This window comes from Medicago sativa, chromosome 1 (assembly GCF_051527215.1).
Source record: "Medicago sativa cultivar Bolivia chromosome 1, Bolivia_mono, whole genome shotgun sequence".
NCBI classification, from domain to species: Eukaryota; Viridiplantae; Streptophyta; class Magnoliopsida; order Fabales; family Fabaceae; genus Medicago; species Medicago sativa.
This window is the reverse complement of record NC_140749.1, coordinates 37,022,019-37,045,844: the sequence shown is the minus strand read 5'-3', so window position 1 is coordinate 37,045,844 and position 23,826 is coordinate 37,022,019. Positions and strand designations below refer to the sequence as shown.

The following is a 23,826-nucleotide window of genomic DNA, read 5'->3' as shown; positions in this document are numbered from 1 at the left end:
GTGGCTTATAGAGTTGGTTTGCCACCACATCTTTCGAACTTGCATGATGTGTTTCATGTGTCGCAACTTCGGAAGTATGTAGCGGATTCTTCACATGTCATTCTTAGAGATGATGTGCAAGTTAGAGACAACCTTACGGTAGAAACTTTACCTTTGAGGATTGATGATCGCAAGGTGAAGACGTTGAGAGGCAAGGAGATACCTCTAGTGAGAGTTGTTTGGGGAGGAGCAGCTGGTGAAAGTCTTACTTGGGGGTTGGAGAGTAAGATGCAGGAGTCATATCCTGAGTTGTTTGCTTGAGGTAATATTTCGAGGACGAAATTCTCTAAGTTGGGGAGAGTTGTAACGCCCCATTTTAATTCTATTATTTTTAGTAGATGGGTGAATATTTTATATGACTTTATTTGTTATATATATGTGATTTTATGTGAAATATATATATTATATGATTTTTATGTGATATATGGTATGATGCTATTTTATTATATGATTCATGGAGTTGTGTATTATTTAAATGAATATGGCTTTATTATTTGTGGAAAAATTAGGAGAAATAAAAATAGGAGTAAAATATTAATATTTTGGTTAATGGGAATTAATTAGTAATTATGTGAAATTAGTGGGAGTTAAATGAGAAAAAGGAGAGGTTATATTTTAGGGAGTAAAAGAAAGAAAGTCAGAAAGAAACATTTCACGTACAATTGAGAAAAGGTGGGTTTTGAGAGAAAGAGGAGAAGAACCAAGAGAAGGCTAGGAGAAGAGCTAGGAAGAGAGAATCCAACCGTTTTTGCTGTAGAATTTGCTGAGATAAGGTAAGGGTGGGATTCCTTTCACTAATAATATGTATAATTCTGAAATTTGATGAATTGTTGTGTTAGAAAGTTATGCTAGGTTGCTATAATGAAATGAATTATGTTGAGAATGCATGTTTTCTATGTTGTTTTGACTGCTATGTTTCCCATAGAACCTATAAACATTGTTGCAAATCATTTGGGGGTTTGGGTGATCAGAAATTGGGATTCATATTCTCTAATCTTAAGTATGTTTTCTGAAATTGGGTTTGGCAAAGGTTGCAGGTTGTGAGTGTTGGGGATTAGGGTAAATCTTATTTTGATGTTCATAGTTTTGGTTGTTTGAGAAATTAGGTTTTGAAGATGTGTTTGGTTGTTAATAGAATAGAAAATTCATTGAAGTTATGTTAAATTGATGTTCAGGTCTTAGATTTATCATAGGCAATGTTCCTTATCAAATTTAGGGTTGGGTTGATGAAAATTGAGATTATGAGAAAAAGTGATTTTAAGTGTTTTTGAGAAATAAGTGATTCTGGGATAAGCTGTTTTTGAGATTTGAAAATATGATTTTTCAGTAAAATATGATAGGATTTGTCGAATAGAACGCGTAGGCGAAAACGGAATCAGATTCGGAGTAACGGTTAGGTTTTTACGAACGAAACGGTGAAACCGGGAAAAATGGGACTGCACAGAGCTGCATCGCAGGTCCCTGGCTGCTGCCTTTCCACGCCTGGGCGCAGTTTTCCACGCCTGGGCGCAGCAAGGCTGCCCCTCATGGGTGACTGCTTGTTGTGTTTTCGTTGCGTGCTGTCAGAACTTCGATTGTTGCGTTCTTGTGTCTTTTTCGCCCCTTTCCGTGTTGAATTAGCTTTTGGTGTAAACATAAAAGTTGTAGATATTTGAGTTAGCTTTCTAATGGTTTTAGTTTCACATGAAAATGATTCATAGTTTTTGAGTTATGATAAAAATAGTCCAGGTGGGTCTTCAGAAAACCTTAAGAAAACTTAGCATAACTAATCCCAAGTTAGTCCAAAAACTTATGGTTGGTTTCCCAACTTCAAACTTAAGTGTTAGGGATTTAGTTGAGGTGTTTTATGGATATTTGACTTATGTTCTATTGATCAAAACTTAATTGCTTTTGGGGGATGTTTTGGACTTTGAGATGAATGTAATTGATTTATATATATGCTATGTTGTTGATTTCCGTTGTTGACGTCGTTGTATCGTCCAATGTCGAAGTTGGGGAGTGTGTCATAATTGTTGTAGGCACATATGTTATTGTTGTAGTCGTTGTTGGAGTTGTATGTTGATATACACAAGTCGAGTCCATATGCATACTCATGTTCTGTTGGGGGCTTATGCCCTGGAATGTTCATCATTCAGACCGTTGGGGCCTTATGCCCTGGAATGTTTATCGTTCACCTGTTGGGGGCTTATGCCCTGGGATGCTTTAACCATCCAAACTGTTGGGGGCTTATGCCCTGGAATGCTTAGCATTCAACGCGCGTAGTTGGTACCACATGCATAATACATTAGTTGTTGTCGGAGTTGTATTGTCATAGTTGTCGTTGTCGGTTGAATAGTTGGCGTTCATTGTTGATAATGACGTTTGTGTTGTTGGGGATGTTGTTTAAATGTTGTTGAAAACGAATATGATGCTGAGTTATATGTATATATGAACTTGATAATGCTTGTTGTTGAACTGTTGTTATTTTCATTAATTTGATGAATTATATATTATTATTATTGGATAAGTTTCTCACCCCTTCTGCGTATATGTTGCCTCGACCGTGGGTAATATGCAGGTAATGATGGCTTGTAGGTTGATTGGCTCAAGTGTCTAGGGCTCTGATACATATTAGGATGGGGATCGTCGCGAATGTCTTCTTCATTTCTTTTATGTATCATATTTTGAAAAGACCTCGTTGTTGGGTTTATTATTGTTGAGGATAATGTCTATTACGTTGAGGCCTTTGTGCCAATAATTTCATTGACGTAGGATTTGGTTGAAATTATATTTTTAAAGAACTATTCCGCTGCAGTTTATTAAGATATTCTAAATGTTGGTATTTAAATAATTAGATATTTTCTATTTATGAAATTTTGAAAAGTAGTGTGACACTCCGTTGTGTGATTACTCTGATTTTATTTATTAATATTACGTTGTTTTGAGAACGGGGTGTTACAAAGTTCTTCATGAACTTCATCGTGTTCTTGGGGATTTTCTGGGTTTAATCTGTTTGATCCTGGAGAGAGAAATGGAAAGGTGTTTTTGTGAGTTGGCAATTGGTGATTGATTATCCTCTGTGCATTGATGAGTTGGCCTCTATTTATAGGCCAGGTGTGATATTCTGGACCATTGAGCTTGTGACACCTGTACTGGACTGTAACTAATTCGGCCTTGGCTTGAAAAAAATGACTTGAGCACCTTTTTGCAATTCTTTGAAATTGAAGGACTGACCTGCAAAACTTAAAAAAAAGGATAAAAACAAACTTGATAAAAAAAGGACCATTCTGCAATTATTTAAAATTTGAAGGACTGAAAAAGAAAAGATAAAGAAAAAAAGAAAACAAGGACTAAAAATGCAATTATTGGACATTTTAGGACTAAAAATGAAAATTGAAATAAAATTGAATTAAAAATTGGTAATTGAAAATAACGTAAAGTGAAACGATTAAAAATAACAAAACGGACTAAAACGAACCAACTACTAAATGAGGTACTTCAAAGTAACCTCCTCTCTTTGTCAAAATTTCGTGTGAAATGACCAAAATACCCCTAGGGACTAAAATGACTCAAAACGTCTCAGATGCAATTTGAAAATGGTTTTTTAACAGGGAATTAAGGCAAGAGTTTATACAAGCAAATTAAAAGACTCAGAGACAATTTTTAGAGATTAAACAGGGTTTTAACACAGGAAATGACTGAAATGCCCCTAGGGGCTAAACTGACTCAAAATGACTTCAACTGCAAATTCTTGAAATGGATTTTAACATGGAATTAAACAAAAAAAAAATCATTCAAACCAATTGAAAGGACTCAGGGACAATTTTTCGAAGATTGAAAGAAATTTTAACATAGGAAATGACTAAAATGCCCCTTTTCATGAATTTTGCAAATAATATTGGAATAAAATGCAGAGAAAAATGCAATTGATCAGAGACAACTTCAAATGACTTGAAATGCAAGCCAAATGTTTTGGATGACTTGAAATGCAAGAAAACATGGACAAATACACAATTGAAAAGATTTGTAAAGCTAAGTTGAGAGATAAAGCAGAGTAAAATGTCAGTGTAAACAATAGCAAATTGACAATTCTTCAAGAATAATAGACATATATCAAAAGTGAAAGAAAATTTTGAACAAGTATTTTTAGGTCCAAAATTAGGGTATAACAGAGACCAACATTCATCACTTGTGGATTGTCTTCCACCACAGTAGCCTGACACTCAGTCTCCATCTCAGCCAATTTCTTCTTAGACTCACATGCTTTCTCAACAAGATCACTACACTGAACTTCAAATTTCTCAAATATAACTTGATTTGACATCAAGAAATCATCTAAAATATTTTGAAGTTGAGTATTGTAATCGATGTTGATCACCTCTTTCTTCCCTTCACAATCACTACCTGGTTAATTTGCCTCATAATGATCACATATCGCATTTAATCTTGAGATTTTATTGTCCAAATGTTTTGTCTTCCAAGATAGCAGATATTCTTCATACTCCAACGTAACAATCTCTTCTGTGTCATAAAGGCGTAACCTGTCTATCATAGCTGCAAAATTTGGATAAACTTTTTAGTAGCAAAGTACAATAAGATAAACATGAAAGGGATCAAATCATTTTTTTTTCAATATATAAACAAATATATAAATGACAGAAATCCTAAATAATAACGAAATCGCCTCGTTGAAATAATTCAACAATCCCCGGCAACGACGCCAAAAACTTGATAGAAAATTGGCAAGTGTACCAAAAACTATCAAAGTAGTAATAAAGATCGAATCCACGAGGACCGTTGTAAATTTCTACTCGGCAAAAGCGTTAAAATAAAGGATGTAGTAAATTTATGGGTTGCCCTAGGTAGTTGGATTTGGTTGCATAAAACTTAATACAAGGTAGATAAAATGGTTTGATAATTGGATTAAAATAGATGATCAAGTCGGTGAATCCTCTATTGCTTTATGTGAAATAGCTTATCTCTCTTTAATCTCAACAGTTATTCATTCTTTACGACAGATTAACTTATTAGATTTGATCAATCTCTTGACTCAAAGCCCTTTCCTAGGTTATAACCTTTTAATCTCTTAAACCGGTTGAATAACGTTGGAAGCGATGTTCTAGTTCGTTAACCCTAAGTCTTAACTTTCAACTTCCTGTCTTTAGTTTCATATGTTGAGTTAATCAAAATTACTATGTCCTGCTCAATAGCCAGGGTTAGTAGTCAATTGAAACCTAATTTCAATTCAAGCAATCAATAGAAGCTAGGGTTAATAGTCATACACAAGAAATTAAGAAAAGCATTAAGCAAAAATAATAATGAATAAAGACTAAATGTTATTGATAATAAAGAGAGTTCGCTACATGGTTCACATATCAAAATAGATTCATCATGGCTCAATCAACTGAGAAGATTAGCTACTCATAACTAACATAATCATAGACATAGAAATAATAGAACATACATAAATCAGAACCAACTATGAGTTTGGTGAGATCCACTGCATGTTCTTCAGCTTCCTGGTGCCGTCTATGCTCTGTTTAGGTCTCCAAAATCGAACCCCAAGCTTCTGATCGCATCTGGCTTTTATAGACAAAGAATCAGGGTTTCATAAAAGCCCACCATCGTGCCACGTTTTGAGACCATCATGGCAAGATTTGCTCATTAATCCTACGTGGCAGCAAATTTACTCAACCATCATGGCACATTACACATCCATCGTGCCATGATTTTTCAGCATTTCAGGTAAATTCCACGCTTCAAATGTGCCATGATCCAGGTCCATCGTGGCAAGATTTCTCCAGTAGCTAAATTCTTGCATTCTTCTCCAATTTGTGCAAAACTTCTCTTTTATGAATCTTGAGCTGATTTAACCATGTATACAAGCATTTGACTCTCAAAACATTACAAAAAGGACACAAATATGACTAAAAAATAACGTAATGACTACTATTATCACACGTGAACATGATACATGGCTCTGGCTCCACAGGATAGTCATCCAGCTGCTATGGCTCTAGCTCCACACCCACCTGTTGCTCAACATCACCTGTAACACCCCGTTTTCCCAACATTAAAATTTCTTAATAAAAATCAGAGTTTAACAACTTAAACGGAATGCTACACTTTTTAAAAATCATAAATGAAATAAATAATAATTTATCCTTCAAAAACTTCCGGGTTTCAAACCCATTTTGTCCCAAAATCCCAATTTTGAATCCCCTAAGCTCAAATTTGGTCCCAAAGTTTGTTTAAACGTTTCTAAACATGAAAAGACACCCAAATCCATATAAAACTTGAACTAAAACACCCTTTCAACAAAAATCACCATTTGACCCATTTTTCACGAAAACCTTCAAGAACAACATAAATTCACTTCAAGCTCTATGATTATGATTACCCATGGATATCTAAGGTCTGCACACAATTTCTACATCAATCTATCAAGTTCTCATCATCTAATCATTAATTCTCTCTCAGAACCCTAATTCACAAATTCTCACAAACTAATCCTAGAACAGGTTAATTGCAAATTCAGAATTACAGACTTAATATTACCGAATGATAGTCTCACCCTTACCTTATAACAGATGAAATCGGCAGCCTCCAGGGTTCTCTCTTCTTCTCTTGTCTTTTCTCCCTTTTTCTCCTTGTTCTCTTCTTTTCCAAAAAGCGGTTTAACATAAAACTCTTTCTAACCTAAGCTTCCGTATTTATAATACTAATCACTCTTCCTAAATCTATTTAGGCCCAATAACTTTCTTCTTTCTATTTCAGCCCCCAAATCTACTTATTCTAATAATTTTATTTCTCCACTAAATATATTCTCCCACTAAATATATTCTTCCACTAAATATATACAATAGGGGCTACTAATAAATATATTTCTACACCAGATAACATATATATTTCCACACAAAATAACAAATATATTTCTACACCAAATAACATATATATTATACTAGTAAATATCAGCGTATAACATAACAAAATATCACTCATCAAAATAAGTCGACTAAATTATAAAAAGACATCTAATCTCAATAAAATAATAAATAATAAAAGTAGGGCGTTACATCACCCTCCACCTGCTCCTCAATCTCCATCTAGGGCTCGTAGTGTGGCTTCAGATCGTTCCCCTGAGATGTTCCCTCGCCATTAGCACGGCGTGTCCTTCCCTTTCCCTTGTCTTGCCACGCTTGGGCACTCCCCTTCTGCTTCCAACCTCTCCACACGATCTCGCCTAATAGAAGCATCCATTGATTCTCTTTGACACATTTTAACCATCCAAATCCACCCATTTGTATCTAACTAGATCTCCAAAGTGGGTTACCCAACACTTGATTTATTCGTCTAAACTGATCACAAGTGTTAATTGGTTGAAGCTAAACTGGTTTACACTAAATGACGTATGTCCCACTTAAATTTAGTGTGACCCATTTAGGCTTTGTTTGGATTGGTGATGTGGGATGGAATGGAATGGCGTGGGATTCCATTGTTTGGTTTTGTAAAAAAGTAATGGAATGAAATAGAACATGATGGAACTCATTCCATCCAATACCACCCTCTTCTCCTATTTTCCATTCCCCCCAATTTGGGTGTAAGCAATGGAATGAAACACAGTCGTAATGTATTTTGATTTTATCCCTCTTTTCCATTTCATATAAGACGTTCCATTTCTAATGCATTTTCTTCTATACACGCGTGCTCCTCTGCAACCCTGCTTCTCCATCGTGCATTCTTCTTCTTGTTGAGCCACATGGATACTCTGAAGTGGACATCATTGAAATCGTGACAACAATGCAATAAAAAAGGCTCTTATACATACTGTGCAATAAAAAAAGGCTCCTATACATACATGATGACAACTTTTCAACAAACTTAATGTTTGATATTTTTAGCAAAATTAATAGATGTAGGATTGATATATTTGCAACACGTCTTATATATGGGTTAAGCTATGTAGTGTTAAACTTTACTGTTTTTTGACACGATAATGCTAAACTTTATGTTATAATTACATTATATATAACAGTGTTGTGTAATGTTGATTATTTCATAAAGGGTATACACAAGAAGATGCCAGAAATGCACCCATATTAAACAAGGGTAAAAATGGAATGAAAATGTTAGAACTTATTCCGCTTTGTCATAAAATATCCAAATAGTGGCATTCTGCTCCACCTCATTCCACTTCATTCCATTCCGTCCTTTTTAAACTATCCAAACAGAGCCTTAAAACGAGAATGAAAACCGTTGCTGTTTCTCCTGAATAAACAAAGATGTGGAAGATGTAACTAAAGAATAGTGTTGCTGTGATGATGGATGCATCAACCTTTGAAACCCTAACCCCTTCTCGCTTCATCACATTCACTCTACCCAATCCCAATCCCAATCCCAATCCAACTTCTTCACATTCAAACTCACTCATCCGAGTCGCTGTTCTCGACTCACCACTCCACTCATCATCATCATCATCACCACCACACGTTGCTTCCATGTTAGTTCCTGAAGGCCGTGAATCTGATTGGATCTTCTCTACCCAATCAGGTCATCTCCAACTTCTCTCCTCTTCTCCACAACCAATTTCCCGTTTCATTCTCATTGGTCTTCACCCTCATTCTTCTAAACATATTTACCATCGTCCATTCAATTCTTCATTGCTTCATCAACAATTTCACCTTTGGTCTAAACCTCTTCTTCTAGCTTTGTCTCCTAAATCTTTGTTTTTAAATGGGACTTTACCTGAGATTCCCATTTTGAGTTATGAAGATAATTTAATTTCTAGTTTAGTTATACATCAATGTCTTAGTTCTCATGTTGGTCAAATGCTAGTCGAAGATGTCGAAATCGAAACTCAGAATGATTCAAGAGAATTTCGAAGGCGGTTGAGGTTTAAGAGGATGCCTAATTTGATTCAATCCGAGGTTCTTATTGTTCCTGAGACTGATTCTGGTTCGAATAATGTTTGTATTGGTGATACAAAGTTTATACCTGATCTTCGGGTTTTGGTTCATCCTTACTTAGGACCTATGGTGGCTAGCCTTTCATTGATAAGTGAGTATATAGATGGAAGAATTTTAAATGGGTTTAGACCGAAAGCTTTATGCCTTGGGGTTGGAGGTGGGGCTTTGTTAACTTTTCTGGCAATTCAGTTGGGTTTTGAGGTCGTCGGTGTTGATAGTGATAACGAGGTTTTGAAGGTGGCAAAGAACTACTTTGGATTAGAAGACTCTGAGTTTATTCGTGTTATTGTTGGAGACGCTGTTAAATATATGAACAAACTTGCAGACCGTGTAAAACAACGCAGTAAGAGTTCTTTTGATGATTCTGAGCCTGATGGTTTTGGGCACATGGTGAATGATGAGGGCACTCATCATAAGTTTGATGCTGTTATGATCGATTTGGATTCAAGCGATATAAGAGATGGTATAAGTTCTCCACCTTTGGAATTTGTTAGAAAGCGTGTTCTTCTTGCTGCTAAATTAGTTCTTTCTGAATTTGGAATTCTTGCTATCAATGTCATTTCTCCAAGTCAGTCCTTCTATGACAACGTAGTAAATCTTTTTCAGAAAGTTTTTCATGATCTTTACAAGATAGATGTGGGGAATGGTGAAAATTTCATTCTCATTGCGACAGTATCACCTCAGGTGTTTTCTGTTGGGGACTGCAGTAACCCTTTTCTTCTGCGACTGAAATCAGTTATTCCTGAAACATATATAAATTCCATAAGGAAGATATAATATCTCACTTGTTGAAAAAACCTAATTGAAGATGTATTAGTAGTAGTTTTGATACCATGATGCAAGATGAAGAATCTTTCTCTCATGCATCATTGCTATTCTGTAGAGATGCTGTTTTAAGTCAATTGACCAGACACTGTAATTACAATATTATCAATAAAAGCAGCACCTTTGTTAAATCAATTTGCAAGTATGATAATTGGTAAATTTACTGTTTCTTAGTTGCTCTCAACTTTGGTTGATTTGAAAGCTGTACTCATACTTTATCATTAAGGAATCTTAATGGAAGATTGTATTCATAGCTTTCTGCTACCAAGTACCTTTGAACTGTGGTTTGTGGACATCAGAGAGATGATAAATGATCACTGTAAAGGTTATAGAAACTTTGCTGTTGGGTGAGTGATAATTGTTATTAACACTGTCTGCGGAATAACTCCCTTGCAGAAACAGTTATGCAGTTGACAGGAAATGTAAACAGTAATTGCTACAAATAACCAATCTTCTAGGAATTAGAGAGTCCAGTCTCTCTCTATCTCTCTCCCCCAAACCAACATAAAAAAACAACTGAATGAGAATCTATCTTCTCATCCTTATTCTATCTAAAACACACCTAAACACAAATAATTCATTAGAGTATATTAGAGTAAAATGTATAAGTTTGTTGGTAATTCCTATCCTATTATTATGTTAAAACTGGTTGTGTTTACTGTGTAAGGCCAACAAATGCCTTAAAGGGTAAAGTTTAATTTACAATTGTTTCACTGTTTTTATATTATATATACTTCCTACAAGTGTGCTTGATACTATTAATTTTTTGAACTCATGTGGGTTTTAATTTTTCCTATACACGGAGCATAAGGTAAAAATGTAGAAATCAATGGTCTTGTGATTTTCAAATTTCAAAACTGAACCCCTATTCTCAGGGTCATCTCAGGCTTGAAGTTTTTATTGCATAGCAGAAGAGCGAGACTTCATTTGTGAAGAGCAGTTGTAATGTAAGGCTTTTAAAAACTCTCATTTTTTTTTTGACAGAAAAAGCTCTCATTTTTTTAATAACCAAATCAACATATGTTGGGTTGCTGCGACTATTTTGATCACGTGAATACAGGAATATGGCCTTTCTACCTGTTTTTTTTTCTCCTTTATTTTCTATTCGCCTGTGTTTATTTTCTATCATTATATTTACCGTTGTTTGCATTTGCAGGACAAATCTATCTGTGTTAGTTAGGAGCTGTGTAGCAAATAGTATAAGCATCTCAGACTTGGTGTTTATGAGAGGTGATCCGCTTGGTGTTTATGATGTAAATTGCTTTTGTCTGTTTGCATTTTTTACTTCATTTAAGGTGCATGTTTTCATATAATATCTCAATAGAAAGATATTGAATTCATTCATTTAGATTTTAAAAAGGAAGACTTATCGGTTAACCATCCACAACTTTTTCTTTGCTCTCTGTTTTCACAGCTCTTCTAGGATGAATCCTTTACTAAATGCATCCAGCCCGACAGTCTATGATTTACTTTACTTCTTTCTTTTCTAACTTGAATTAATATCGTTTTACTGACTTGAATTAATTGATTGTACCACAATCTTTCTTTTGACAACTTTTCGTTGTGTCCTTATCTCTTCTGATGCTCTTCATTTCATAGCAAGTTTGTGCTATGAACATTTATCAAATTTCATCTTTATTTTTTAAGATGATTTGAGAATATTTAAATGCATCTTGCATTTTGATATCATTACAATATTTAATGGACATTGTGGATAAGCTAATGGGAATTTTCCAAGGTCAGAATGTGCATGTATATCAATATGTGCCAAATGTTTGTTTTTGTTCCCACGCCAAAGGTTAATATAATATAACTAGGCTCGAATGCTTTGTGTTTATTATTTAAAACTTCAAATAATTTACTTTTTTCAAAAAACACTATAGAGCTCTCAAATGTTGGATTAGTGGCAGAAAACTAATCATTCTGAGAAAGTTGAGATAAACTCTTCTACCTTATGGGAGTTTGTGACGGTGATAAGTGTTGATTTTTCTCCCCTTCTTTTTAAGTGTTTCAAAACTTTGATTGTCATATGACCTATTATAGATTTATTAAGTGATTTATTTGAAATTTAGAATAATAATCTTGAAGCAATGGATAACTCATGGATTACGAAGTCACGAAACTCAATTCATTTGCGGTGGTGTAAACTGCCACTGCTTCCACCAAAAATCGCCGCTAATTTACTTTTTTGTTGTAGTGACTTTGGAGTCGTTGGATCTGGGTGGATTCAATACTAGACCAAAATCCAACGGCTTTGAAACAGCAGTAAAATTTGCAGTGCTGTAGAGAGTACTGGTACCTTAAAGAATCTTATGGTTAGATAATAACAATGGATTCTATATTTTACCTTCAAATTTATATGCATCATCTAGGGAACACACTGATGCCACAAGGCAACGAGTTGTAGATCAGTTAGGTGTGGCTAATGTAACACTGCATCTGTGGTTTATTAACTCAGAACAAACAACATTATACTCTAAGGAATGTGTGTCACTTGGAGAAAAAAAAAAAGAGAGGTTAGTGTTCAATTAAAAACTAGAGGTGTGTGTTTCAATCAAACACACTTAGGGGAGACGAGTTCAATTTCCCCTTTTATATGCGATGAATCATATGTAAATTACCTTTGTATTGCTTATCGTCAAACGATCTGGCAAAACATCAATACACCGAGGAAATTAAGAACAGTCATACTGAAGATTGAACAATATGTCATTATAGTATACAAGTTCTGCATATTTGTTTTACAAGTAATTTTGCCTAATATCATTTTCCGTGTGACAATTCTCAGTTCTCATATTCATTTATTCCGTGTGTGATTATCTTTTCTGGAAGTTTAAAAACTTGATGCCATAGGCAAATACAAAAAGGAAGAGAAGGCAAAAAGCAATATGAGCCAAAGCAACATATCCAAGGAAGTCATGTTCAAAACCTAATCGCCTCTCAAGATAATCTTTTACTGTCATGAGCCTATATCCAGGAACCTCTATTGAATTGTTCTTGTCACCCACCTGGGTTGTCACCAGTCCATATATTGTCCATGCCACAGGAGATGCCCAATAATACCACCTCCACCATATAGGAATTTGCTGCAACGTGAAAAACAACTAGTTGAAAAATTGGATGATCATTAAAAATTAGACTGTCAGCATCTTTCCAAGGATCTTAACAAGTGTTGTAAAATAATTGTCTCAAAACCAAGAAATGGTATTTATTAAAAAAATAAAACATTTGTTGCAATAGTAACATAACTATATATAGACATATTCATTTTTTATTTCCTTATCAATAAGTTATTCTTTCCAGGCTAGTTAATCCATAAACCTCAATCCCATAAGGTTATAAACATAGCAAGTTTTTGTTTGTTGGGGTCCATCTGTATATGTGGCTCTATGTGCCTAATTCATTTGATTAGGATATTTTTTATATATATATATTTCTTAAGAGATTTAATATCCTTTAACTGAAAATGCGATTTCCATTTTCCTTCCCTAAGCACCCCACTTTAGTGGCAACAGGGTCTGGGACCTAAAAAGATAGAGGTTGCTATTAATAGGTTCAGTAATGGTGTGGAATATTCTCCTAGGGTATTAAGAGTAAGAACTATATTTGATCATTGCTGATCACACACATACCGTTCTTGGAATAAGAAAGCCAGAGAACAAGTTCCAAAAACTGATGAAGAAAGACATAACTATTGCAGCAATTTGGTGGTTTGGTGTCAATGCCACAGTCATCATTCCATATAGTGTGAAGTAGAGAAAGGACATGAATATGAAGAAGTAGAACCAAAAGAAATTTTCAACTTGCGGTTGGAACCCAAGCATCCAGTAAAGGATGTTGGAATATATTAGACTTTGGATTGCAACATAAATTACTTCAATTGCTACCTGCAAAATAATAGTTGTTATCATGAACTGTGTAATTTTGCTAATTTTATCTTTGTTAATTAATGTTGTTTTGGGTGAAAGGGTTGTGTAGTTTTACCTGGCCAATCGCATAGGTCAGTTCTGAGTACATTCCAGCAGCTCTTTCACGGTAGAGAACTGTTCTTTCTGTTGCAACAATAGGTTGCACGCTGCTTGTGTTGCTTGCACCAAGGAAAATAACAGATGAATACATAGCTCCAACGAGATTCAAAAGGTCTTGTTCCTTTTGCCTGCAAATATGATATATTTTTTCTCATGAATATGAAACTGCATTTTTATAACTTTATCATGTACATTTGGAAAAATAAATTGTTGATTACACCTGTTCTCAGATAAGGAAAGCAATAGTTCTTATTGGTGCTAGTGATTTGAAGAAATATCACGATCCTGCACTTTATTCACAATTTTTCTTTTGTGGATTAGAGATCTCATTAGGAAGAGACATCAAACATCAAGGATGATGTACATTGTTGCCTTGTTTTCTAGCTAAGGATCAATTATTTTTTTCTTAGGATGAGCATGCCAGACAAGTTAACAGGTCATACGGCTTGCGGCGTATGACTAGAGAGTGGAGAGTAATAAAAGAAGAATCTTCGGCTTTAGACAATAATAAGCCTTAGAAGAATAACCTTTGGAAAGGGCATGTGAGAATTTGAGAATTGTTTACAAAATATGTGCCTAAGATGTAAATCATTCACAGATTTGAGAATCGGGGACCTGGCAAACTTTCGTATATGCAATTGAAATTTATGGAGATATATTTTTAACCCTACAAAATGATGACCACTGCCCTGCTGGGGTCTTGACAAAAAGGGTAGAGTGCCTAAGTGGATACGATTTGCTCAAGTATGAAAAGGGACAATGTAATAAAATGCATCTTGGTATCACCCTTACAAGAAAGACTCCTGTGGGTGGAGTGCGATGCACCATAGTCCTATGTCTAATGATATCACGGGGAAATTGCTGTGATCAAGAAGCTAAGGGCCACTGGTATGGAGACATGTCATTGTTTATTGGACCTTGAAACGGTGTAAGTTAACAGGTACCGGTGAAGTATTATACTATCAAATTACTTACATCTTATCTCCTTTTTTCCAATAAATAAGTCCAAACATAAGACCAATGACAATTGTGATGAAGAATCTGATCGCATTATACTGTGGATTCCTCCAATAGGAGCGGTACTGTTTCCAGAAGCAAGCATTGCATTGAGTAACAAATGATTGGGAGTATTTAGATGGATAGTAAAGGTCCTTTGTTCCAGGTGCTGGTACGGATAGTTCCTTTATCAGTTCTTGGTTCCTTCTGGAAAAATGTTATCAAATTATAATGAGAAATTTCAAGTGAATATGGGAAAAAAGAAGCAGGAATCCCTCAGAATATAGCATCGACTATGACTGTTACTTACTGATAAAGGCTTGACTTATTGTACAATTCTGCAAAATCTATATCAAGCTGGGACTCAACCACAGGAGAACTGATCTCCAGCATCCATGTGGCTGGATTGTATCCATCTTCAATCTTCGGAATTCCTGTAATAGCCTGAAAAATGTTTTGCACAATCTGTAAGGTAACTGACATCTAACTAATATAAGTTTATACATTATCAGGGACAAGTTCACCTCAAAGTACTCTATAAGTTTCTCAGAGTTTCGACCTAGAGGACCACCATATATCACTTGTCCACCGGTCTTCATCAAAAGCAGCTAAACTCAAGATTTGCTAAGGGTTAGTATAGTTACTGCTAAATCATTATAAAAATTTAATTTTCAAAATCTTGTAATTCATATTTACCTCATCAAAATTTTCAAAAATATCAATACTTGGTTGATGAATTGTGCACACAACAGTTCTCCCTGTATCAACTGTGTTTCTAACAGTACGCATAACTACTGCTGCAGCTCTAGCATCAAGACCAGTTGTTGGTTCATCCATAAAGATAATGGACGGGTTTGCAACCAATTCTACAGCAATGGTAAGCCTCTTTCTCTGCTCAGTTGATAAGCCATCTATTCCAGGAAGGCCGACTAAGAAATTTCTCACTAGATGCAACTCAACTAGCTCTATAACTTCCTCGATAAACATCTGAAGATAATAAATAGAATTGTAGACTATTAGAATCTGTTTGAGTGTCATCTTAATTGAAATTTTTCTTATCATCATGCATGGAGTTCGGTGACAAATAATTGATTCCTCACTAACCACATGAAATAACCTTAATGCATGTGAAACTTGCATAATTATCTTATAACTGTCAAATGTCAAGTTTCTGACTAAATAGGTGGGGATATAAGAGCATATGAGAGGGTGTTTAACATGAAAATTTGTTTGATAATAACATACCTTTCGTGTTTCTATATCAACTTCTTTACTGAGCCGCAACCAAGCAGAAAACAGAAGAGATTCATAAACTGTAATATTGGGAGAGTGGATATCATTTTGTTCACAATAACCGCTAATCCGAGCAAAAGTTGCTTGGTTCTTAGGATAACCCGATATGCTGATACTTCCTTCAATGTAACCACTAGTTTTCCTTCCTGAAAGCACATCCATCAAAGTGGTTTTTCCAGCACCACTTACTCCAACTAATGCTGTTAAAATTCCAGGCCTAAAAGCACCACTTATGTCTCTTAGTAGTTGGAGTCTGTTCTCTTCAATTCCTCGTGTCTTCATTTCCTGATTATAAATTACTAAAGTGATATTTGGGAGTTGTGATACTATAATATATTTTCAAAATAATTTGAAATTTACTATTGAAGTAAGATGACTTTATTATACAATTTTTTTTCTCCATGTAAACTTAATTTCTGTGTTTAACTTTATTTTATTTGTCTTTTAGTGATAATAGAAATCTTTGATCACACACATGTCATAAACAATATTATGCATGTACATACGCATACATACCTTCTACTCCTCAATGTTTAATCATTATGTATTTTAAGTATAAATGTCAAATCCAAATATTTAGCACAGCTAGAATAATACAAATGTCAAAGCTAACAATAAAACCTTCACTGAATAAAGTTGTATTAGAGGTGAGAAATAAGAGGATATGATAAAACAGGGGTAATAGGAATTTACATTGGGCATATTGATGTAATAATTCACATTTTCAAAAACAAGTGACAGAGGCTGAAAGGGTAACACCATGCCCTTCTTGAATTTTTCATTCTTTGCAGCTTTAGGAATTGAGCTATTTGTGTTGTTTCTTACTTCCATGTCAACACCTGTAGTAATCACAATTATCTTAGTGTTCATTTCCAATTGGCATGAATAATTATGGTAAATTGCATGTTAGTATAAAAAAATTATGCAGAAATCATATCAATGGTACACTTGAAATAGAGATAAATAAGCTACTCATTTTGGTCAAGGTAAAAATTATTTTAGGATAGAATTGGCGTTTCTTTTGACTACCACCACACAGTAGAGTAAACTAACAATTTAGTCCTTCAAGTATCACTCTCTCTCTCCTATTTAGTTCCTAAACTATATGAAAATAATAAATAGTCCTTAAACTATATGAAATCCATTTAGTCCATAAACGATATAAAATCCGTCTCTCCAGTCCCTAGTATCACAGTAGGCACTAATTTGACGAATTTTTTATATTTTAAGGACTAACTTGATGGATTTTTTTAATTTTAAGAATAACTTTTGATTTTTATATACATTAGGCACTTTAGGGATTATTTTCAAACAAAATTTATTATTACCTTCAAACGATTCAACATTTGAAGCTGAACTTTCTGTCATTTCTCCTGTTGTTTTGTCTACTGAGGAGGGCTTCGTTGTGCTTTCCCTATTGTCTTCCTGTTCCACTATGATACTTTTTGAGCTTCTGAATGCTGCAATTTAATTTAAGAGTGATATCAGAGGTTTTTTTCTATAACGATTTTTCAAATAGTTACTGATTTCCATGTTGCAAGATTGGTGGCTTTGCTTTTCTTGATATGGTTATCTAATAGGTCTCTTTCTAGTGTTCCTTTATAATCCTCTTTTATAATTGAGTTATAAAGATTATATAACAACTTAAGAAACAAGTTTTTACAGATGCAAACATGCACCATCAAGACAGATAAGATGGAAACTTACGGTCCAAGTAAGTTAGAGCGAGAATGAAACAAACATTGAACAATAGAGAAAATCCTATAAGAGCACCGATTGATATCCAATACCAATAGGCTTCTGTAAATATGCCTCTGGCCTTAAGAAAGGCCTTCCCAACTGTGGGTTCATCAATTCTGGGGTCGATATTAGGCTGTGAAAAGTGAAAAATCAGTAATTAATTGATAGTTATGTTATAAGGTTGAAGAAAATGATTATCTCAACAAGAATAAGATCTCACAGCACTCCATCTTTTGTCTAGAAATTCATTGTTGCTTATTGCAGTCATTCCATACATCATAGGTGAAGCATAATAGCACCATATCATCCATGGTTCAATATCATCTATATATGAAGAGAAGGTTTGGAGTGATTAGATAAAAAGAATCTATTTCACATAAAAAATTAGAAATCTCATTTAATATTGAAATATTTTTTAGTAATATGTATAGATGTATAAAGAGAAATTGCTACTTGCCTCTTGAAACAGTAAATCCACTTAAGACAAAAATAACTAAAATTGTTATGGAAGCAAATGTATTAGCCACAACTCTTGTCCTTCCAATTGCAGCAATGAACCGGAAAAGGGATAGGGCCATTTGGTTCACACAAAAGAATGCCAGCAGTTGACGGAAAAACCTACTAGGTGCTGGAGCAAAACCAATAGTATAATAAGTGAGGATGATCCATAATACTGATTCCACTATAGAGAGAGGAACTCTGAGGACCCAAATGGGCAATGCAAAAGCCCATGCTGGATAAAATAGGAAATCTCTCTGCTTGAAGAAAACAGGAAGTCTGTTAACAGTCATTGCAAGTTCTGCTGCTCCATTGAACATCACATTGATAAGACTGAAAAACAGTGCACCGTAATATTTTCCTCCATCCTCAAGTTTACCGTGCTCCATTCTTGTTCTAAAAAACACTGTCATGGTAATTAAAGACATGATTGTAATCTGAAAAGTCTTAAATATATATACAAAATAGCTGCGCTTCATGAATAGCCATTCTCTTGAAAAGCATGCCTTGAAGAGTTCCCATTTGGGGATTCCATACTTCTCCTTTACTAACGCAGCATGATGAGCTTTACTAGAATCAAATGGAGTTTTAATCTCTTCATGAAGTTCTCTACCAATGCTGTAATTGTTGAAGTGGATTACAAAATCAGGCACACTAACGTATTCATAAGGTATGTCCCTTCTGAACCAGTACTGCTCTTGATCCTTTCTAGAAGTTACCTCTTGTAAAAAGTCTGCAATTCCTTTCCTTTCTGGGCATTTGAAGCCCACATTTTGAAAAAAATCTAGAACACTCTCACGGGGACCTTGATAGACAATCTCACCTTCTGAAAGTAATATTATGTCGTCAAAAAGGTTGTATGTTTCTGGTGCAGGTTGCAGAAGTGAGATTATCATAGTGACATCCGTGATATGAACCATTTGCCTCATAAACCTGACAATTTGGAAGGTTGTGGAACTATCCAAACCAGTTGAAATTCCATCCATAAAGAGTGCTTTTGCAGGTCCTACTAACATTTCACCTGCATTGTGTTTTTATGAATTGAGATTGAGAATTGATAAAATGAATATGACTCTGTAAAGAAAATTGACTTTACTCCATAATATCTTGACCATTCAAGAGAAGTTATACCAAAATAGTTACATATGTCATTCACCGTTTTACCTTGGAGTAAGTGTCTATCTGAAGCATTTGTAAAGATTTTATAAAGACATGCAATTCGAGAAGCACACGACACTTACCAGTGGTTAAACGCTTCTTTTGTCCACCAGATATGCCCCTTCTCATCTCATCTCCCACCAAAATATCAGCACACGTTTCCAACCCAAGAATCTATGTATTATATAAATAAATTAGATGAAAGAAAGTTGGATTAGTGTTGACTAAAAATTAATCAACTTTAAAAGTAATAGCATAACCAAACCTTGAGAATATAATCTGTAACAAGACTTGTTTCTTGACCTTCCATTGATGTTACTTTCATGAAAGCATCTATTTCAGGATCTGGTTTGATACCTGCTACTTTTTCGCGTCTTGACAATTCTGTCAACATATCATACCTTGTTCCAACTCCCAAGCAGCGTCCAGAGAAGTCAAGCGTCTCTCTCACTGTCGTTTCTCCATGGTGAAGATCATGCTGACTAATATAAGCACATGTTCTTTGAGGAACAAATTCTGACAGTTCATGACCATTGTAAGTGACTCTTCCTGATACCTGTTGAGAATGTTATGATGCATTGCATATGTTTGGTAAACTTATATATGGGAAATAGTTATTCTTTTTAAAAATTATCATGAAGATTCTTCTTTTTTTCTTCTTGAAATGAGTTATTCAAAATGCTTTAAATGACAAATTATGATCACTAATGTTAAGAACATACTCACAACTATTGAGCTACAATTCATTTATATGATGCATTTATCATTTTGGAAAAAGGAATTAGAATGGGATTACAAACCCTTAGATCCTTGTCCAATTTCCCTGCAAGTGCCTGAAGCAGTGTAGTTTTTCCTGAACTTGGAGGTCCCAATAATAAAGTCATTCTGAAAAAGAGGAGCTATGTATTCAAGAATTTATTATGATAAAAAGACAACATGGAATTATAAACTCATTATGACTCTATTCTTGACCGTTTTACTTATTTTTGTAAGGTTGACTCCAATGTTAAACTTAATTCTTGTATTTTTATTTTCGTAATGTCTAATAGTGGCCACCACTTCTTTAGTTCTTTGTTCTCATACAATATCTGAACTGTTAGATGTCTATAGATGGAAGGGCTATGTGGATATGTTTTATGAGAAAATTCATGAGGGTCCGACGCATTATATGCCTAGCTGTTACGTTTTCACATTTGTTTATGAGAAAACAAATTATATATTTTTAAAGGAGTGTTGAGACTTGATTGTAATGCAATCATCAACCAAATCAAAATCCTGTCCAGGGAGTAGCTTATATATATGTAAGGAGGGGAGCAATGTTGGTTTGCCCTTGGCAGCATGGTATGGTAATCTTCTCAGTTGTTTGAGGTGTTTTAATACATTGATTCTATTTTGTATTGGGTTGAAGTACAACTTATTTTGCTTAATAATTGAAATATTTTGCTTATGATCAATTTTTATTTTCTCAATTTCACATGAAATGAAGAAATACAAATTTCTTCTCTTTATGTAGGATTTTGATGCATAATTAACTTTGAGTTCATGTTTGGAACATCACTAAAAAGAAGATTTGATTTAGCATCACTAATTGAAGTACCTTGATGGTTTTATAATTCCACTAACATCTTTGAGTATGTTGGCAACCCTTTTCTTAAATGCCAAAATCTTGATATAGCCCAAAAGTCCCTATTTGCCACAAACACAAATACATATAAGATCATAAGTCAATATAAGTAAGCAGAGCTAAGTTATATGAACTGCTTATATCTACATGTTAATGGAAAGATAGAAACAAAACAAATAATAACAAATTCTTTGTGTTTCATTGATTCACATTTCATTCTATTTTAATTTAAAATCTGTTTGAGTAATTAGTCTCATATCGATTAGTAATGCACTAAAGGAATGTATATAAAAGACGTCACTTATATATTCATTGGATTAAGATTTTAGTAGATGAGAAGTTTTATAATGAGTTGTGTTCTTTACTCTGTTAACCTCACCTCTCCAACATTTTGACAAGTGTGAAAGTAAATACAAAATATTATTACTATACCATATGCAGGACTCACACATTATTTTATTTTTTTAAGGGAAATGTTAACGACAAAAAAAATAAAACTATAGCAAATTATCACCCTGTAATGTTCTTTACACTGTATCATCTATTTTCAAATAGGGTGCAGGTAATGCCGTGATGCATATGGCAAAAATAGAAGGAATAATTCAAATCGGATTTGCCAACAACATAAAATCATATACCCAAAACAAAATTCATTTAATATATTTTTGATAAACTATTTAAAAATATTCTAATTCTGCTGAAAAGAAAATACTCTAATTTAAATAAGAATTATAATTGTATACCACAATTTTTAATTTATTTCAATATATAAAAATTAAGATTCTATCCAATTTTCCCTCAAAAAAAGATTCTATCCAATTCAAATTCTGATAGAATTAAAATTGAAAGTGTGAACCATAATTTCATGTCAGTCGTCTAAATAGATATGGTATGTTTCTTCTTGTGTATAGAAACCATGAATAATTAAAATTGTTTAGATAAGATAGTAAAGATCTTCCTTCCTTCAAGCTTATTTAGTAGTCTTGAATTCAAATTTGAACTTGAGTTTGAATCTGAACCATATGAATGCAATAGTCCGACCTAATAGTATTTGCAATTGTGTGCAGAGATACTGGATTAACACGTCGGTAAAAAAAAAAAAAAAAGGTTATATTTGTTGAACATACCTCTATTACATTGAGGGTAGCATTGACTAGTGTTGGCAAGGCCCTGGTTCCATCATAGGCATCTCCTTCAACTGATAAATTTTCAAACCTGACTTCAATGTTAGGAATCTCAATTCCAACCCTATAGTAGCAGCAATAAACAAAAAAGACATGTAAAACCAGTTAGTAGAACCTTGCACAAAACAGATGAATTAGAAAGAAAGTAAAAGCAATTCAAATCAAACCAAATATACTTAAAAAAAGCTATAGTTATATCAACCTATCAATTCTGTCCCTCATCTTGTGGAGAAAGTTTTCATTGTCTTCTTCAGCAGTCTTAATTATACTCTCAAGAAGATGCTTCTTTTCTTCTACTCCAAGCTTTGTGATATCAATCTCTTCATAGTTAACCTTTCCATTATCAAGAACTTGCTTCAAAATCCCTTTTCTCATTCTATCATATGTTGGAAGCCTCCATAAAGCTTCCCATTTCGAATCCTGCTCTTCGTTTATTTCGCTTTTAGTTTTCTCATGGAAGCTTGCTGAGGTCCGAATCAACTCTCCGAAACTCATCCTCTTCCTTACATCACTCATTGACCTCACAATATCTTCTTCAACCATTTCTGCTTCCATATCAATTAAATATGGTATTCTTTTTGTTCTCAATTGATAGTTCTAAATTAACATTAAAAAGTAAAAATAAACCAAGGAACTCTATGACATGATGATACAATACATACATGAAAATTTAAAGTTTTTGAGCTCTAAATGCTTAGGTTTTGATTTGAGGGTAAATTGTCTATCCAAGACAAAGAGTAATATTTGAGATCAATTGAAAAACTATATCAAGAAAAAAAAAGAATGCATTATGAAATGAAAAAGATGTAGGAGGTATAATAAACTCAAGTATTTTCGTGACAGAAATGAGTTATACCTCCTAGTATAATTAATAACTCGTAGGAGTCTAGTGTTAAGTGAAGACTTCTTAATGTTTATACTATTATACTATAGTAGAGTTAATTTAGACAGCATGCAATTGAGTACCAAATAATGACAAAGGTTATGACGAGAGCCGACTTAGGATGTTACCTTCGTTGTACGCTCCATTAACCCTATGACAATTGAATGGGACAAAGCAAAAATATCATATTTTCTTTCATTAGGAAAAAAAAAAAATGTATTTTATTTGGCATGAAGAAAAAATTGGTGGTAACAGTGTAGCAAATGATACATGAGCAAATATTTAAAGCAACATTTTGAATATCTTTTCTTCAACACGATGTGTTTTGCACACGAGCTCTAGATATTATAGATAGATGGAGTATGGATCAAGTTAAATCTATGTATAGGTATAGGTGAATGAAATGGCACTGCATTAGCCTATCAAATATCAATATATATATTTTTTTTAAATAAATCAAATGTGTTCACAATCTATACACTTTGTATAATCATTATTTGATAAATAGCCGACTAATCAATTTTTTAAAAAAAAAAGCAAATAGTATATATTATATTATTAACCAGGAGAGGGTCTCATACATGAATAGGCATCCTGCCTTACAACAAACAAA

At 34.0% G+C, this 23,826-nt stretch overlaps 2 protein-coding genes and 1 long non-coding RNA gene across 4 annotated transcripts; 2 read left to right on the top strand and 1 right to left on the bottom strand.

Moving 5' to 3' along the window:
- Positions 1–623: 623 nt before the first annotated feature.
- LOC146954714 (uncharacterized) lies at positions 624–2,892 on the top strand. The gene is made up of 2 exons (XR_015014649.1): positions 624–812; positions 2,597–2,892. It is a non-coding gene; the product is annotated as an uncharacterized LOC146954714 (long non-coding RNA).
- A 5,328-nt stretch (positions 2,893–8,220) lies between these two features.
- LOC146954713 (S-adenosyl-L-methionine-dependent methyltransferases superfamily protein) lies at positions 8,221–9,940 on the top strand. Its single transcript, XM_085717900.1, has one exon. The coding sequence runs from the start codon at positions 8,337–8,339 to the stop codon at positions 9,759–9,761; it is 1,425 nt and encodes a 474-aa protein (XP_085574026.1). The 5' UTR covers positions 8,221–8,336; the 3' UTR covers positions 9,762–9,940.
- Positions 9,941–12,500: 2,560 nt separating this feature from the next.
- LOC146954712 (pleiotropic drug resistance protein 2-like) lies at positions 12,501–23,171 on the bottom strand. 2 transcript variants are annotated; one of them, XM_085717895.1, is made up of 19 exons: positions 22,533–23,171; positions 22,274–22,394; positions 21,120–21,208; positions 20,323–20,407; positions 19,788–20,078; positions 19,606–19,696; positions 18,324–19,385; positions 18,087–18,190; positions 17,834–17,999; positions 17,455–17,586; positions 16,820–16,965; positions 16,079–16,411; positions 15,530–15,820; positions 15,358–15,441; positions 15,144–15,277; positions 14,813–15,040; positions 13,794–13,965; positions 13,442–13,696; positions 12,501–12,895 (listed from the first exon to the last, which is right to left on the bottom strand). In XM_085717895.1, the coding sequence occupies exons 1-19, from the start codon at positions 22,883–22,885 to the stop codon at positions 12,626–12,628; spliced, it is 4,407 nt and encodes a 1,468-aa protein (XP_085574021.1). In that variant the 5' UTR covers positions 22,886–23,171; the 3' UTR covers positions 12,501–12,625. The 2 variants fall into 2 exon arrangements, with proteins under 2 accessions (XP_085574021.1, XP_085574024.1); XM_085717898.1 differs by having other exon boundaries at positions 14,813–15,037.
- Positions 23,172–23,826: the final 655 nt, after the last annotated feature.